Source organism: Monodelphis domestica, chromosome 7 (genome assembly GCF_027887165.1).
Source record: "Monodelphis domestica isolate mMonDom1 chromosome 7, mMonDom1.pri, whole genome shotgun sequence".
Lineage (NCBI taxonomy): Eukaryota > Metazoa > Chordata > Mammalia > Didelphimorphia > Didelphidae > Monodelphis > Monodelphis domestica.
Genome location: NC_077233.1, coordinates 211066731 through 211085826, shown reverse-complemented (window position 1 = coordinate 211085826; position 19096 = coordinate 211066731). Strand labels below are relative to the sequence as shown.

General features: G+C 43.8%; 1 protein-coding gene across 1 annotated transcript in view; it reads left to right on the top strand.

Moving 5' to 3' along the window:
- FSCN1 (fascin actin-bundling protein 1) overlaps positions 1 to 18875 on the top strand; it is a 47579-nt gene extending 28704 nt beyond the window's left edge. Inside the window, exons 2-5 of the mRNA XM_001363516.4 lie at positions 5419 to 5575; positions 10755 to 10876; positions 12799 to 12966; positions 15755 to 18875. Coding sequence (XP_001363553.1) covers positions 5419 to 5575; positions 10755 to 10876; positions 12799 to 12966; positions 15755 to 15957 — 650 coding nt within the window. The 3' untranslated portion in view covers positions 15958 to 18875. The remainder of the gene's footprint in view (positions 1 to 5418; positions 5576 to 10754; positions 10877 to 12798; positions 12967 to 15754) is intronic.
- Positions 18876 to 19096: the final 221 nt, after the last annotated feature.

The window sequence follows — 19096 nt, the reverse complement described above, 5'->3', positions numbered from 1 at the left end:
TGGCCAAAATTCACTTCTTCACCCTGAAATCAAAAAGTACCTGAATGTAGGAACCGTTATTTAAGTATTTAGGTGACAAAATGGATAAAGTTCAGGGGGTCTGAAAGTCAGGAGATCTGAGTTCCAATCTAGCTTACTAGAAAAAACCATAACCTGTTTGCCTCAGTTTTTTTAACTCTAAGATAAACCACACTTACCTTAAAGGGTTGTTTTGAGGATTAAAATAGGACAGCATTTGTAAAGTGCTTAGCACTGTGTCTGGCACATAGTGGGTGCTGTATAAATGCTTGTTCTGTGTGTGCTAGGCACTGGCTTGGTATATTTTGGAAGAGGAAAGGAAAGGAAAGGATGATTCCTTTAGGATGGCACAGCACCTGAGTGCTGCTTAAATGCAGTTAGATAATTCCACTGAGGCCACAGATTAATACAGATGATACAACAGCTGCAAAGGCAGCTGTTTAGTCATTTAAATTGTGTCCAACTTCTCATGACCCCTTTTGGGGTTATCTTGGCAAATATACCGGAGTGATTTGCCATTTCCTTCTCCAGCTTTTATTTTACAGATGAGGAAACTGAGGAAAACAAAGATTAATTGATTTGTCTAAGGTCATACAGCTAGTTAGTGTCTTGAGGCCAGATTTGAACCCAGGAAGATTCCTGAATTCAGACCCAGGGCTCTCTCTCCACTGAGTCATTTAACTGCCAGAAGGCAGAAGGGGAACTTATTTCTCACCTAGCCTGAGTTAACAGAAGAGGCTTCTGGGAGTGTGAGAGAGCTTTTATAGGTGGTGGGTTGTTCTAGTCTTAGGGATAGCATTGAAAAAGGTTGCTCTAGGGGGTGAAGCTGAGTGGCTCAGTGGATTGAGAGCCAGGCCTAGAGATGAGAGGTCCCAGGTTCAAATCTGACCTCAGGCACTTCCTAGCTGTGTCACCCTGGGTAAGTCACTTAACCCCCCTCCCTTCCCCATTTCCTAGCCCTTGTTGCTCTTCTGCCTTGGAACCAATATATGGCATTGATCAGAAAGTAAGGGTTAAAAAAAAGTTGCTTTATGCTGGGTAGCTATAATGACCTGTTGTGGCCCCAAGAAGAGATGGGGAAGAAGTTCTTTCCAGGAACTATGGATACAAAATGTTGCATACATCCTTAGACAAGGTCAGTATGTTGGTTGGTTATGCTTTGCTTAACTGTCTTTTTTTTCTTTCTTTTTCTTTTTAACTCTTACCTTCTGCCCTAGTATTAATTCTAAGACAGAAAAGAGGCAAGGATTAAGCAATCAAAGTTAAGTGGTTTGCCCAGGCTCACACAGTTGAGAAGAGTCTAAGGTCAAATTTGAACCCAGGTCCTCCTGACTCCAGGCCAGACTGGAGGTCTATCCACTGAGCCACCTGGCTGCTTCCTGTTTCTCTTTCATGAATGGATTCTTTGAAAGAGGGCAGGGAGAGACGTATATCTGGAAATAATTGCTAGAAGAATGAAATCAAAACTAATTTTTGAAAAACATTCATATAATTCTGCTAGACTTAAGTTATCTTTCTTGAACTTTTTTCCTCCCCAACTTTTATAAGAGATACTTTCTCAAGGGAGAGAGAATTCAGAAAAGAAGGTAATGCAAAGGCAAATATTTAAAAACCTTTTTTTCTAAGTTGATGCACAGCCATCTGGCAGAAGCAAGGCCATTTGGGAAATAGGGCAGCATGACTGCATTTTGTAGAGAAATGGGATTCCCCAGCCATAGCCCGATTTTTGCCTTGCTGCTATGTAAGTATCCCACGTCTATGGCATTCTCCTCATTATAGACCTAGTAATCCTGTCAATGCAAGTTAAATAAGGAGAGGTTGGCATGACCTATTTGGAAGAACTGATGCATGCTCAATGAACCATGCTTCCCATTCTAAATGATTGTCGTTGATCAGTCGTGTCCAACTCTTCCCATTGGACCATACCTATCCATAGGATTTTCTTCTTTTTTTTCCCCCTTTTAAACATTATTTTATTTGGTCATTTTCAAACATTATTCATTGGAAACAAAGATCACAGGATTTTCTTGTCAAAGATACTGGAGTGGTTTGCTATTTCCTTCTCCGGTAGATCCTTTTGTTTAGAGGTTAAGTGACTTGCCCAGGGTCTCACAACTAGACCGTGTCTGTGGCTGGATTTGAACTCAGATCTTCCTCACTCCTGGCCCAGTGCTCCATCCACTGAGCCATTAGCTACTTCCATCTAAGTGATCTAAATGCTTCTTAAAATGTTCTAGATTTTTGGTAGGGCCCAAGTGAAGCTCATCAAAAATGGAATGATTCAGCTCTCTTTCTTTAAAAGATAAATTCAGAACTTCTTTCCTTTGAGAGTTTTTTTAAGGTCATAACCATCAATCACATCCCTGAACTCCTGGTGCCCTTAGGAGGTAGTTTGGGGTTACTTGAACTGATTGAGGGAACAAGACTGTCTCTTACCATTGGGTCTCAAATTCCCACTAGCCATTTTTGTGGATCTCTTTACAAACACGTCTTTTCCCTTCTCCCTGGGAGCCTTGCCAGTCCCAAGAGTGTAGTCAGAATGGAGTAGCTCTGCTTCTTGTCCATCGTCATTGACCCATCCGTTTCCCTTCACCTTGTCTTGGATCTTCTTGCTCAGGGTTTATCCTCTTTATTGGCATTCGTAGTCATTGCCAACTCTGGTTCATTCACTCTGAGCTTTGTAATAATGATGGATGGATATATAAAATCTCAGGCTTACTAAGCACTTAGCATAGATTACCATCTGATCCTCAGCACAGCTCTGGAAGGTAGAGGTCATTAGTAATCTCCTTTAAAGACCAAGAGGCGCTCGAATGGGCGAGGATACAGACCCAGGTTCTCTCTTGAGTCTACAGCTAGTATTTCTTCCTATACTTACTGTCTTTCCAGCTCCACTACTGATGATAATTCTTCTGATCCCTATTAATAGACCTTTTTTTTTTTTAAAAAGCACTCACCTTCAGTCTTAGAATTAATACCATATATTGATTCTAAGCAAAAGGGCAGTAGGGGCTAGGCAATGGGGTTAAGTGATTTGCCCAGGATCACCCAGCTAGGAAGTGTCTGAGGTCAAATTTGAACCCAAGACCTCCTCCCCTCTCTTTGGGCCTGACTTTCTAGCTACTGAGCCACCTAGCTGTTCTCACCTTATTCATCTGAAAAAAAAAAAAAAACAAAACCAATTATCAATTACTTATCCTTCTGTTCTCTTACTATCTATCTCTTTCTCGCACCTTTTTCCCTCTCTCCTCTCCCTCTGTCTCTCTCCCACCTTCCTTCTCCCCCCATCTCTCTTTTTCTGCCTATCTCTCTTTGAGACTGGTTGTTCTCTTTCCTCTCTGCTCCCATTTTGGCACCAGGCTTAGTACAGACTTGATTGGCTTAGCCAAAAAAGTTCAGAACTTCCCAGCTCCAGCTATCCAGCAGCCTCCGCCACCTAGAAGGCAGGGATTGGAATCTATGCTACCCTGCTCAACTACATAGATCACTTTAGATCACTTTCCCCCCTTATAGGAATAGCTTTTGACTGATCTCCTTCTCCCTTTATCATCAGTTCTCTAGAGGAATAGAACCACTCTATCTTTCCTCTTAATACTTTGAAATCTATTCTCCTGAAATTGTAGGAGAATCATTCTACAACTAGTTTTCTATTTGCTAGGGCAGGAACAGCCACTTTCTTTAAAAGATGCAGCTATGGGCAGCTGGGTTGCTTAGTGAATTCAGAGCCAGGCCCAGAGATGGGAGGTCCTGGGTTCAAATTTGCCCTCAGTCATTTCCCAGTTGTGTAACCCTGGGCAAGTCACTTGACCCCCACTGCCTAGCCCTTACCATTCTTCTGCCTTGGAGCCAATCAATACACAGTATTGATTCCAAGATGGAAGGTGAGGGTTTAAAAATAAAATAAAAGATGCAGCTTGTTAGAATCTGGTCTGAAATAAAAAGGATCCTTATTGTTTTTACTTGTTTTCTAACTTATTGAAGCAAAAGGGATTTCTTTGCTCATCTGCTTTTGGCCAGAAAAGATCTTCAGAAGATGTCAGGGTAGTTGAAATCCTTTCATTGTCGACAGGTTTGATCTGTTCCAAAACTCATCATCCCTTTCATCCTTCCGACCAGGAGTCTTTTGTATGTACTAGTAACAACTAAAAAGCTTGCATTTGTTCCTCCTAAATTTATTCTCTACCCTACTCTATTCAACCTTCCTCAAATGAACTGATAAATGTTTTTACTAGTCAGCCAATAAACATTTATTAAGTGCCTCCTGTGTACTAAGGGATGGGGGTGCCATAAGTCCAAAGTAATGTAGCCAGGTGAGAAATGATGAATTGGTTGGCCAATTCTTTCTCCTTAAGTGGAGGTTTTGAGGAGAGCTCATTCCTCCACCCTCCAGACAGGGGCACAGTTTGCAGGATGATGCCATTTCTGATGCTGAGGTTCTTGGAGGGTCATGACTGCAGAGGGGGGTCCAAAGGAGTACAGTTGGGTAGGAAATGCACCCAATAGTGCTGGGCTACCCCCTTCCTTTTTGTCAACTGACTCTTGGAATCCAAGGATCATTTTGGTCAGGAATAATATCTTCATTAGCCAGATGGTCCTCCCTGGAAGAGACTTTAAAAGCCATCTGGTTCAGATTCTTCTCATTTTACAGATGAGGAAACTGAGGCCCAAGAAGGTTGTACCTTGCCTGAGGGATTAAGGAAGTCATAGAAGTGACATTTGAACCCAGATCCTTTAAATCTAGTGTTACTTCTGCTGTACTATGTGGCCTCTTTTATTTAAACCCAAACTTTATCCGTATACAAGGTATCCCAAAGGCCTTTTTTGTTTTTAACCCTTAACTTTTAGTCTTAGAATCAATGCTGTGTATGGGTTCTAAAGCAGAAGAGTGGTCAGGGCTAGGCAATGGGGATTAAGTGACTTGCCCAAGGTCACACAGCTAGGAAGTGTCTGAGGCCAGATTTGAACCCAGAACTTCCCATCTCTGGGCCTAGGCCTCCACTGAGTGACCCAGTTGCCCTCCAGAAAGTTTATATATATATATATATATATATATAATCTTGGCTATTGCAAGCACGTGTGTGTCTGTGTGTGTGAGATATATATTTAATAGCTATAGAATAGATGAGGGAACTGACCTAGTTTAAAGAGTTTTTAGCCATGGGTAGCAGCATGCCCCTGTGACAGAGGTATGGTTAGAATCATAGCACCGGTATCGTACCTGTTGATAGAGCTTTTCTGTGATTAGAGTAGGAGCCGCCATTTTGATTTGTTTGGTCTTAGCCAATCCTACCATCCACCTCTCTCCCCTCAAGGGTGCCGCTTAGGATTGACTTGGGCTCAGATAGATAAGGGAAATGGCATTTATCCAAGAGGATTTTCCTCTTTTTTGTCCCTCTGCAGGAATGGACCTCTCCGCCAATCAGGATGAAGAGAGTGACCAAGAAACTTTCCAACTAGAGATCAATAGGGATACTAAGAAGTGTGCTTTCCGGACCCATACCGGCAAGTACTGGACCCTAACATCCAATGGTGGAATACAATCCACTGCTTCAACCAAGTGAGTACCCCGGGACTTCAAACAAGTGAGGGGAACAGGCTTTTATTGTCACCAGTTCTCCCTATTTCTTCCAGTACAGTGACCTCTCACAGGCCTGACCTCTGCTGCTTATAGGAATGGCTCCATTTCTGACCTGGCCACTCCTTAGGCACCCCGGTGGCCCCCGCACTCCCTGTGTCTTACCCTCTCACCCTATTGTTGCTAGACTTCATTATTTTTTTTTTATTTTATTTAATTGATTAATTAAGAGGATTTTTTTGTGGTTACATGATTCCTGTTTTTTCTCTTCCCTTCTCCCACCCCCCTCCCATAGCCAATGAGCAATTCCACTGGGTTTTACATTACATTGATCAAGACCCATTTCCTTATTATTGGTATTTGTACTAGGATGATCATTTAGAGTCTATATCCCTAGTCATATCCCCATCCACTCATGTGATCAAGTAGTTGTTTTCCTTCTGCGTTTCTACTCCCACAGTTCTTTCTCTGGATGTGTTTAGTGTTCTTTCTCATGAGTCCCTCAGAATTGTCCTGAATCATTCATTGCTAGACTTAATGTAGATCTTCAGGTGGTTTTAAGTCTCCTGCTGCTCACATCTCCTGAATTCACATTTATTCGTATTCCCCCAACCTTGCCAGCAGCGGATGCCATTCTGCCTGGCCCTGGCTGGGAGGTTCTCTAAAATTGTTTAGTTAGACTATCTGGGCATTTTAACGATTGGGTGGGCTTCTGATACAGAAAAGAAGCAATACTGCATCAGTTGCCCTGCTGTAGGGCTTTCTCTAGCCATCTCTCTTGCTTGAGTTTTGTGATCAGTATTGAACCCTTCTTGCTGCCACTTACCACCAGCATCATTCATCTGTTTGTGGAGACTCATGTATTGTTTAGTTGTGTGAAACACTTCATGATCCCATTAAGGGTTTTCTTGGCAGAGATACTGGAGTGATGAACCATTTTCTTCTCCAGCTCATTTGAGGAAACTGAGACCAACAGGATTTAGTGACTTGCCTGGGGCCATGAGGCTAGTAAATGTCTGAGGTCAGATTTGAACTCAGATCTTCCTTACTCCAAGCCTAGTGTTCTGTTCATTGTGCCACCTAGCTCCCTAGAGTGGAGACTTTGTAGGACTGAAGACACAGAAGGAAGTCTTTTTCCCCCCCTTTTGTTTTTAGTCATCTATGTTTTGAAGATACGTGACTGCTGAGCCATCTAGCCTGACTCCCTGTAAGGTTTAGGAAATAGAAGGATTCTCAACTGCCACAAGCTTGGCTCCAGGGGTCCTCAATCAGTGGATCAGCGTAGGTGGAAATGAATGGAAGACAGCTGTGCATGTGTTATCAACCTGGGGTCAGACTCCGCATGGAATGGCTGCTTTGCCATGCCCAGGGTTAGCTTTATTTTTATATCCATTTTCTTGTGGCACAGAGTTACATTATTCAACATACGTGTTCCAATAAAGATAATTGGAAAAGTGATACATTAACTTTTAACAAATCATTTGATTAACATTCTAAGATCATCCTATACACTTATATTGTAACTATTGATTGTGACAGGATACACAAAGGTTTTGCACAAGATAAGTGATTTCGTCACAGGTGGCTTAATTTTCTCATTAACCTATGAGAAGCTTGAGCTTATAATCAAGGAAAATCACTTATTTTAACAAAAATAGATAATCAGAAATTTTAGAGACAATCAACAATCATAGTAGTGAGGTTGCAAGATCAAAGGGGTACTAAAAACACAATTCAGATTTAATATTAGACTAATCGTTTTTCAGAGTTTGTTGGGGAGTTTTCCAAGAAGGGTTTTTGTTGGTAAATCAAGTCATGATGAAGCATGGTGTACTAAGGCATATTGAACAGGCCTCCTTATGAGTGATGTATGTATTGGTTTAGGAGAATAAGTTTCAGTGCATGGGAGTAGGGGATTTGTGGGCACAGCTTTTGCTAGGAATTATATACCTAAGCAAAAGTTAACCCATGATGGTTTTTTGGGTTTGGTTTTGTGAGTCTGGGTTTTTGGTGATATTTTGGAGAAATAGTGTGCAAGTATTTTGCTTTTATATTATTCCTTCTGAGACTAGGGAAAGAACAATAACCATATCAATTCCATTAGTAAGGGATGTTGATGAGAGAGAAATCATCCAGAGAGGGCTGAGTGGGTGATTCCATCCTTCCAAGGAGCTACTTTGTGACTTTTTAGCTACCATGTGTGACCTTGTCAAGACATCGGGGCCTGATGGCTCCCAGCACTCAAAAAAAGAGCCAGACTGAGAAATTAGAACAAGGGTTCTTAGCTAAGGGCCCAGAAACTTTTTTTTTTTTGAACCCTTGCCTTCCGTCTTAGAATCAATACTGTATATTGGTTCCAAGATAGGAGTGGTAAGAGCTAAGGCAATAAGGTTTAAGTGACTTGCCCAGGGTCATGCAGCTAGGAAGTATCTGAGGCCAAATTTGAATCCAGGACCTTCCCATCTCTTGGGCTGGTGCTCTATCCACTGAGCCATATAGCTGCCCTCAGGAACTTTTCCCCCCTAATATTTGACTACTATCACTATAATTGGCTTTCTTTTTAATCTTATGTATTTTATGCATTTAAAAACATAAGAAGGGAACAAGTCACTAGACTGCCAAAGGGGTCCAGGACCTGAAAAAAGGGAGAGAGCATATTAAAGTACCTTTTTTTTTTTAAACCCTTTCCTTCAGTCTTGGAGTCAATACTGTGTATTGGCTCCAAGGCAGAAGAGTGGTAAGGACTAGACAATGGGGGTCAAGTGACTTGCCCAGGGTCACACAGCTGGGAAGTGTCTGAGGCTAGATTTGAACCCAGGACCTCCCATCTCTAGACCTGACTCTCAATCCACTGAGCCACCCAGCTGCCCCCAAAGTAGCTATTTTTTTAATCCCATTTCTACTCAAAAGATTTTTTTCTGAGTCTCTCCCTTTAAAAAAAAAACAAAACCTTACCTCTTATCTTAGAATTGATACTGTCTATTGGTTCTGAAACAGAAGAGTGGTAAGGACTAGGCAATAGGGGTTAAGTGACTTGCCCAGGGTCACCCAGCTAAGAAGTGTCTGAGATCAAATTTGCACCCAGAACCTCTAGACTCCTCCACTGTGCCATCTAGCTGCCCTTCAAAGTCCCTTTCAGTGTTCAGTTTAGACAGAGGTCTGAGCCAATGGATCTTGCCACTTTAGCTCCTCTGTATGTCAGCCTGCATTTATTTAAGTACCTACTGTGGCCAGGGCTGTGCAGCTTATGATGGAGACCAGATGTCTTCAGAGGGCTTGAAGCCTTTGGATCACAGGGTCTCAGATGTGGAGGATCAGAAGGGACCCCAGAAGCCATCTAGTCTAACCTTCGACAACGTGCCCAGGATCACACATGTAGTGCTAGGGCAATATCTGAATATTTGAACCCAAGTCCATATTTCCTGGAGTGTCATTTATCCAGCCTGGGTAGGGTTCAGATGCTCCCCGTCCTTGGTGGGGGAGAAGATAAGCTCAGGTAAGGCAGTCCCTGTCCTCAGGGAATCTTTGCAGTTCTAGAATGGGCTAGGACACATACATAAACCACTCTAGTAGGCGGGAGCTGGTCCCAGAGTCAGGAAAACTCATCTTCCCCAAATCGAATCGGGCTTTAGAGACTAGCTGTGTGACCCCTGACAAGTCTCTGAGCCCTGTTTGCCTCTGTTTCCTCATCTGCGCAATGAACTAAAGAAGCAAGCAGCCAACCGCTCCAGCGTCCAGCCTCCAGCCAAGAAACCCCAAACAGGATCTCAAAAGAGTCAGAAACAACCAAAAATGACCCAACGAAAGTATACAGGCGCGAAAATAGATTGTGAAGTTTAAGGAAGAAGGAAAGCATGATTTAGGGGTGATTTATTTCAAGAGATTGGGAGAGAAGCCTTGGAAACAGGAGGAATTTGAAAACTGGAACTGTGACTCCTTTCTTGAAACTTCAGGACTATTGAGTCTCCAGTCAAACATTTATCCAGTGCCTGCTCTGTGCTTTTGTTAAGCACTGAGGATAAGAAAAGCTCTTGCCCTCCGGGAGTTCACAATCTACTGGAAGCAGAATAATGAGCAAACAAGGGGATTTTCTTGACTAGCCAGAGCCCCAGTGTGGATTGTGTGACCTGAAACCAAATTGAATCCTGGGCTCTTATCTTATCCGCACTCTCTATTTTAGGGTTAATTGTTCTGCCCTCTCTGGGGGGGCACATTCACAGTCCCGGGTTACATATTACTCTCAATACTAGTCCTTTGATGGGGAGACCTGACTCTCAGCAGAGTTGGTGGGTTCTAGGTCTGAATGTTCATCCCCGGTCAGTCAAGATGACTTGTTTTGCTTAAATCCATTCATTTGCTGCAAGGGAAGGTTCTGAGGGATGTGCATGATCCTGGCATTTTTATTATTATTTAAAAAACTATTTTGTTTTCCCAATTACGTGTAATAACCATTTTTTTCTTTTTTGGATGTGCAGAGAACTGATCGAGCAGCTTAGATTTCTAAATTTTTATTATGCAAAACACACACACAAATGTTGGTTACTGTTGTAGGAGCACACTCCTTCAGAACCAAAATTCCCAAATAAAACAGATGCGAAAGAAAGCCTGCTTTGATCTGCATCCATCAGACTCAACAGCTCTTTTTTGGGGGGTAGATAATATTCCCCGTCCTAAGTCTTTCAGGATTGTTCCAGATCATTACATGCAATAACAATTTTCAGCATATATTTTCTGAACTTAGGACATCTGAATTGTTTTCCCTCCTCCCTTCCTTTTGCCCTCCCCAAGATGGTACACAATTTAATCTGGTGACAGTTCTGAAAAAATCATCAAAATACATGTAGTAACCCAGTGGAATCGCTTGTTAGCTCTAGGAGAGGGGAGGGAGACAACATGAATCATGGAGCCACGGGAAAATATTTTAAATTTTAATTAAAATTATATTGAAGAAAGAAATAAAGTGCATTTTTTTAAAAGGGAAAAAATCATCGAAACCTTTCTAAAAAATACCAAATCGTTTTGGATTCAGGAGACCTCCTGGTTTGTTGCCCTTTGTTTGTTTGTTTATTTGTTGTCCATATTTTATAGGGATGTGGTGGTGTCCTGAGGGTCGGGAGGGCTGTTATAATGGCTGCTTCTGCTTGGGTCCCTGGGTCCTCAGGAATGCCAGCTGCTACTTTGACATAGAATGGTGTGACAAACGCATCACTCTCAAGGCTGCCAATGGGAAGTATGTCACCGCCAAGAAGAATGGACAGCTGGCAGCCTCTGTGGAAGCGGCAGGTGAGTCTGGCTCAAGGAGAATGGTGGAGGGGATCCAAGAAATGTTAATGCTTTTTCCATTTGCAGTTTTGAATTTATTCCATTCAAAAATGGAAAACTCACTGAATCAGCCCCCCTTCCCTCCCCCCAAAAAAAGGGGGGAAAAAACCCACTACCAACAATTAGAATCTCCACAAGTTTTGTTTAATTTTTTTTAAGCTCATGTTTTCTTTGGGGCAGTTTAGTGGCTCAGTAGATTGAGAGTCAGGCCCACAGATGGGAGGTTCTGAGTTCAACCTGTGACCTCAGATACTTTCTGTCTGTGTGACCCTGGGCAAGTCACTTCACCCCCATTGCCTTGCCCTTACCCTCTTCTGCCTTGGAACCAATACACAGTATTGATTCTAAGATGGAAAATAAGAAGTGGGTTTTTTTTTTTTTGTTTTAAGTACATGTTTTCTCTATAGATATACATATATGTTACCTTTCTTGGCATGATGGATGAGATCACTTATCTTTTCTTTGTATCCATTGACGATAAAAACCACCATTTGCAACTAGCTTTCCCCCTATTCACATCTGTTCATTTGGCATGCAGATGTCTCTTGCAAAAGTGTTTGGGATTTGTTTTCTGTTTTTTAAACTGCTCATAACTGTAATTTATGGAAACAAAATAAGTATGTCTCTCAGAGAGAATTCAGTAACTATGTGGGGATTTTTTTTCTCTTATCCCCTGAAATCTGGGAAATCATTGGCAGTCTTTTAAATTTTTTTCCCACCAGAAGAGGAAGAGGAAATGCATATTATCTGCCTTTTAATTCCCAGAATTCTGGAACCTTTCCTTTTTATGTATATATATTTTTTTCTTTTTTACCAATTGCATGTAATAACAATTTCCACATAATGGAACCTTTTCTGATTAATGTTTTTGGTTTGGGGTAGGTGGAGAGGACAGAATTCAAACTGTAAGCCCTCCCCTCTGTCCTCAGTGATAAGGGAAGGAGACAGACTTTACCCCCTCGTAGGTGGCCATGATAGAGGAGATGAACACCTCACAGAGGGAAGAAAGCTCTACCTAAGCACCAAAGGTTTCCCATTTACACCTTGACCTTCCCCTATCCAAGAATGTCATTCCTGTTACCATCATCCTGCCCCTCTTGTCCCCTCAGGAGCCCCATCTATCCCTCCTCATCCCTTTTACAAAAATTGCTCTTTTAAACTATTAGGTCCAAATGAGTTTTGTATATTCAGTGTCATCAGTAGTTCATAACCCCAAAGAAACAGTGTTATTAATAAGGCTTTGTGAGGGCAGCTAGGTATCACAGTGGCTAGAACACCAGTTATGGAGTCTTGTGTTCAAATCTGGCCTCAGACACTTCCTAGCTGTGTGACCCTGGGCAAGTCACTTAACCCCATTCCCTGATCCTTACTTCTCTTCTGCCTTGGAACTGATACACAGTATTGATTCTAAAACAGAAATGTAAAGGGTTGTCTTTGTGTTTTTTTTCTCCAGAGCAAAATATTTATCGTCCTTCTACACTTATGCATTACTGAATTGGCCATACCACTCTGGAGAGTGTTCATTTCCTCGTAATACAGTTTATCTTATTTTAATTTTATTTTATTTTGCCCCAACTCCATATAATGACAGTTTCCAATATTTTTCAAAGAATCTAGTGTCAGATTCTCTCCCTTCCCCCAATGGTAAGCAATCTTATATAGATTTCACATGTGCGGTCCTGTAAAACATTTTTACTAAGGGTTTTAAAAAATAAACACGTAAGTAAACAAGATTTTGTGATCCTTGCTTTTGCCTGAGGTGTCCGTCTTTGTCTTCTACCCTATCTTTACCCCCAAACTATCCTTTTGCCAAGAGAAAATGGCCCTAATTTCTTTTAAATGTGAAAAACTCAACTTTTTTTTTCTCCTTTCCTGTTGGGTAGGAGAAACTGAGCATTTCTTGATGAAACTGATCAACCGGCCCATCATCGTCTTCCGTGGAGAGCACGGCTTCATTGGATGCCGGAAAGTGACGGGGACCCTGGATTCCAATCGCTCTTCTTATGATGTGTTCCAACTGGAATTTAATGATGGTGCCTACAATATCAAAGGCAAGTTCTGCTGTTCTTGGGGCAGGGGCAGAAGGATGGGGGAGCCGCGCTCTTCCTTCAGTCATTACTGCCCTCGAGGCAGGTAAGAAGCGGCAGTGTTAGAACTAGGATGGATTGTAGAGACCTGGGAGTCCACGTTTGAGAAAGCTGGGTGTGGCCAGTATATTTTCTTTCAGACAGAGAGGGCAGCTAGGTAGCTCAATGGAGAGAGCCAGACCAAGGTTCAAATCAGACACTTCCTAGCTGTGTGACCCTGGGTAAGTCATTTCACCCCCATTATCGAGCCCTTACCGCTCTTCTGTGTTGGAACCAATAATTGGGGTCTTTCTAAGACAGAAGGTGAGGGGTTTACCCAAAAAATCCCTGCAGTAGAGGAACTCTAAGTTTCCTCCAGGAGCAGATTTGATGATTCACTGATCCCTGTGCCTTTTTCTCCTGGACCTGGCTAAACATGTTAATGACAAAGTAGGACTGGCTGGTGGTTCTTCTTCCTCTGCTGAAACCTCATGTGGCAGGGAGCCCAGGCCTGGGGAACAGTGGAATGTTTTCTTATCTCTTTGCTGGAGTCCCATTCATTCCATTAAGAGAAATCACCCATTTCCTTTCAGTAAAACTCTCCATCTCCCCCACTGAACCATTCTTTGAAAATATCCATCAGTGGATAATGCAATTGTGCAAGACTAGTCCATTTTCTTTCAGAATGCTTTAGGGGGCAACTGGGTGCCTCAATGGATAGAAAGCCAGGACTGGAAATGGGAGGTTCTGGGTTCAAATTTGACCTCAGACACTTCCTATTTGTGTGACCTTAGGTAAGTCACTTAACCTCCAGTTGCCTAGACCTTAGTGCTCTCTTCTGCCTTAGAACTATACTTAATATTTTTTTTTTGAACTTTCTAGAGATATAACTTGCCATGTTGGTCATTGTTTACAAGGGAACTTGGGGGGGGGGGGAGCAGGGAAGATTGTTTGCAAAAAATAATTTATAAAATACAAAATCTCAAAGGGAGTAGCACTGACTTAAATGCCATGATGCTGAAGAACTAGAGGCTACGCCTTTAAGTTCAAATAGTTTGATAGAAATGGGGAGCTAGGTGGCATGGCAGATCTGAATTCAAATCCCACTTCAGGTACTAGCTGCCTGGTCCTGGGCAAGTCAGGTAACCCTATTTGCCTCAGTTTCTTCATTTATAAAATGAGCTGGGAAAGGAAATGGCAAACCGCTCCAGTATCTCTGCCAAGAACATCCCAAAAGGGGTCAGCAAGAGTCAGAAAGGGCTGAAAAATGACTGACTGAAAAGTTTATTAGAAAGAGCTGGATCAAATCTGGCCTCAGACACTTCCAAGCTATGTAACCCTGGGCAAGTCACTTGACCCCCATTGCCTAGCCCTTACCACTCTTCTGCCTTGGAGCCAATACACAGTATTGACTCCAAGACGGAAGGTAAGGGTTTAAAAAAAAAAAGGAGAGAGAGAGAGAGAGAGAGAGAGAGAGAGAGAGAGAGAGAGAGAGAGAAAGAGAGAGAGAGAGAGAGAGAGAGAGAGAGAGAGATGGAGAGAGATGGAGAGAGATGGAGAGAGATGGGGAGAGATGGAGAAAGATGGATTTGGCTCCAAGAACTGGGATTGAATTTTGGCTCTGCCTCTAAGTTTGTGGTTGGTTTGTTGTTTTGTTTCCAACCCTTACCTTCTGTCTTAGTGTCAGTTCTAAGAGAGAAGAGGGCGGGGCTAGACAATTAGGATTAAGTGACTCACTCTGAGTCTCATAGCTAGGAAGTATCTGATTCCAGATTCGAACCCAGGTCCTCCCAACTCCAGGACTGGCTCTCTATCCACTGTGCTGTGTAGCTGCTCCCCTGCCTTAATTCTTGACTTTGGCCAAGTAAAATCATGCTCCATCTCCAGCTCTCCTTTTCTTCCTCTGGCTGGAGAAGCTCAGGGTTCTCTTCCAGCTCTGAATCTGACCTCGTGAAAGAAGTCACCCAAAGACCAAGAAGGCGACATCGAACTACGTTACTTGGGAACTAAACTTGCAGAACTTCCTTCTTTCCAGGAAGTCCCACAGACTTAAAACACAACTTGAAAATATTTAGACAAAACCGAGGGTGACAGCCATGGTTTATTATAGAGAAGGTCAGCTTGGAAGGAAATGTCAAGAGTTCTGCCCTTGCGACATGCCTATCAGAAAGATTCCTGGGCTGATGGCGGCTTTGGGGGGTTGATAACAGACTCATAAATCTTTTTTAAACCCTTACCTTCCACCTTAGAATTAATACTGTGTATTGGTTCCAAGGCAGAATTGCTGTAAGGGCTAGGCAGTGGGGGTTAAAGTGACTTGTCCAGGGTCACACAGCTAGGAAGAGTCTGAGGCCAGATTTGAACTCATGAAGCATCTTTAATTTTTTTTTTCAACCCTAACCTTCTGTCTTAGAGTCAATACTGTGTATTGGCTCCAAGGCAGAAGAGCGGTAAGGGCTAGGCAATGGGGGTCAAGTGACTTGTCCAGGGTCACACAGCTGGGAAGAGTCTGGGACAAGATTTGAACCCTGGTACTCATTTCCACTCTTCTCCACTGTGCTACCTAGCTGTCCTCCAGGCATAGTCTAGTCCCTTATTAAATGTATGTTTCCCCTCTCTAAGGATGGTGTCTTAAACCAGAGGGAATGCCTTTCTAGGTATGAAAAACAGTGCATGAGACTTGTGTGGTGAAGGGAGGTGACTAATCTGCGCCTGGTAAGGTGATTTGGTGACAAGTGTTCAGTTCTTCGTTCTTCTTCTTCTCCCTCTACAGACTCTACTGGGAAGTACTGGATGGTGGGAAATGAGTCATCCGTCACCAGCAGCAGCAATACTCCCGTGGACTTCTTTTTTGAGTTCTGCGACTATAACAAAGTAGCCATCAAAACCAATGGGCGGTATCTGAAGGGTGACCACGCCGGGGTCCTGAAAGCTTCCACGGAGGCCATCGACCCTTCCACACTCTGGGAGTACTAAATGCACTTTAGCGTTGGGTTTTCCCACTTCCCGCCCAGCCCCCGTCCCCTTCCCAACCCAATTCCCAGGTCCTGCCCCGGGATAGTTTTTATTTCTGCCCTGTTCCTTTCCTTCATCTTGCTTCCCTCTGCCCCTGCCCCCGCCCCCACCTTTCTCTGTGGAAGGATTTCAGGATGGCTTGCTCTATTCCTACCACCATTGGTTTTTTTTTATCTCTCTTGCCTTCTCTATTTTCAGGGGTTTGTTTCGTGTGTTAATGGTGTGGGGGTGTGGGAAGAAGCCTTTTTGCCTTTCAAACTGGAAAACCCAGAGAAAATGGTGCATCATCTCATACCTTTGTAGTTTGCTTGGCTTGGGGAATTCTCCTTGCCCGCCATCTTGGGGCAGGACGTGTCATCAGCCCAATCCCATTCAAGCAAACACAAGGAAGAATTTTAAGAATCACCTCCCCACTTCCCCCCCTTCTGTGCCATAGTACGGTGCTGGCACCTTCTTTCCTTTTTTTCCTTTTTAAATTCTGACCTCTGGTGGCTTTGTGCTGCAGTTGAACCTTACTGCCTGCCTGCTTCAACTCTGGCAAATGGTGCTATGAGTGGGCTTTCTGGGCGAGTGGGACCAGCGTGTTTTTAACCGTGGGTTAGGATGGAAGAAGCTCTGCATTCTAGGACCAGTAGTGAGTGAGCTCCTGGCTGTCCCGAGGAATCACTAGTGCAGGGCTGATTACTAAAATGAGAAGTCCAGAGAGAGCTCTCAAGTGACCAGGCTGTCCCGGGCTGTCCCGGACTTGGTCCGTCTGATCGCAGGTGGTAAAGCTAGAAGTTTGCTGATAGCCTTTTAGACCCAAGGAAGCCTCCTGTGAGACCTGGAGGATGCACAGTGGTGTTGCCAGCAGCATCTTTGCCCAAGAATACCACCTTCCTTCCCCCTCATGAGGAAAAGATAAACCAAGTGTTCTAGGAATGGCTTTCCTGCCAGCTTTGACCAGATGCCTATCTAGAGCTGGTTTCCCCAATGGCTAAGAGAACAGCCCACATGGAGCATGTGTGACCTGATTGGATTCAGTGGGCCGTGTTGATCATATCCAGAGCCCTCTCTCTCCATGGGAAGGTGACATCTACCTCTGTGGTGGCACTAGACTCCCCTGGGTGCCTTCCAATTTTTCAGCCAGGTAATCTCCCCACCCTTCCACATCCCCCAACCAGAGAGGAGAAGAACAACGACCACCTTCTGCTTGGCTGGGCAGGGGTAGGATACCCCAGCTTAGGGGTTGCTAAGCTTTAAATTTGGGGCTAGAAGCCTGGCCATATGTTGAAATTTCTGCTGGCTAGTACCCAAACCCTTGGAGCTGCTACAGGCGCTTTCAAGTAGTGGGCTGGAGACCCTTTGGTTGGAAAGAGCCAAGCTGACTTGTTTTTTAGTTCTCTTCTCTCATTTTTCCAGGAATAATGGTTGGATTTGCAAAAAAAAATTAAAAAAAAGAAGGTAAAATGTCCATTTGTAGACCTAAAATCTTGCTTGGCGAACTTTGCACAGTGGTGGTGGTTCGGTCTTTTGTTTAAGTGTTGGGCTTTTTTTTTTCTCCTTCCCTTTTATATAATATACTGGAAACCTCTAGCCTAACTGCACATATTTTTTTAACCGCTACATGCCCGTTTCCCAATTGCAGCTACTCCACTGCCCTGTGGCCGGAATGCTCTTTGGGTTTCGCTCAACCATTTTTTTCCCCAGCCCCCCCTTCTCCCCTGCCCCAGGGGCTCTCCCTTCTGCAACGATGGCATGAAAATATCATATGTTACTGGACGCAGAGAAATGACCAAAACAGTATTTTTTTTATATCTATTTATATTTGCTCTCCGTGGCACTCTCAGATGTTGTCTGTAATTGGTCTGCATTAGAATATTACAATGTGAAGGTCTCTAAGAGGTGATGCTGAACCTTCAGGGTCCATGCGGGCGCTGAGGAGGGGCTCTTCCTTTATCTTTCTGGGGTGCCCCTCAAAGCGTTGCTTCTCCTTCGGCCAATTCCTGCCTGCTTGCTCGCTCTCTGTGCCTCCCTCCCCTCTTGGCTGCCTCCCTCCATCAGCTAGAGTTGGAATGTGAACCCCCTATATTCCCTTTCTAAGCTAAAAGTACTTGTAACACCCATCCTGCTTCCCACGGGGAGTGGGGTGACTTCTTTCTTTGGATTTCCCTCTTTCTGGTGGGCTTGTCTGGCTCCAGCAGGGACCCCCTCACCCCCACCCACCTCCACCTGCTTCATCTTCAAACCTTGCCCAGCTCTCCAGAATGGGGAATTGCTTCCATGGCCCTTTCTGCTCCAGGGTCAGGAAGGACTGTGACCTGGGATTGGGAGGAAGGCAAGAGCTCCTCTCCCCTTAGAAGCCTTATACCCTTGTTGCTATTATGGAGGCTGCCTCCTCCCCTCCGTGTCGGTGCTAAATGTCTGTAACTGGAATCTGAAATTCTTGTAGAGGCGACTGAATAGAACCAGCTCTTCCTGGTTCTTCCTTCACCCTTGTATGTTGTCAGCCCTTGGGTTTCCAGGGGCTTCGAGAGAGACAGAACTCGTAGGAGACTGAAGCCATGTCTGAAAGAGAGAACTTAGGCGACCCGAGTGCTTTCTGGACTTCCCTCGCCTTCAGCTTTGTGTACCCCACCCCACCCCTGCTCCCACCATTCCCAAATAGCCATCTGGCCCCTGGTTGCCTCCTTGCTGGCTTCTCCCTGGGAAAGTAGGTTGAGAATCCTTTTTTTTCCCCCTCCTATCTCTTGTATCAGGTGTCGTGGCTCCCAAAGCATCCCATTCGGGTGTTTGAATTTTCAGTTTTTACATTTTTTTTTCTAAGTGCCATTTGTATAACTTAAATCACAAATAGCTTCAACTGGAAAATAAAAAGTTAAAAAACCACCAACAACAAACGTCTCTGCCCTGTTAGAGTGCTCTGTGTTTGTGTTTGGGAAATGAGGGGAAAAGACAAAAGATTGAAGGCTGGGAAACGTTGGGGTGAGATGAGGGAGGGAGCACGGACCTACGAAGTGGCCTGTTCTGGGGATCAAAGTCCTTTTGCTGACTTAACTCAAGCATTTATTTCTTTTTTCAAAACCTTCCCTTCTGCCTTACCAGTTCTAAGGTGGAAGAT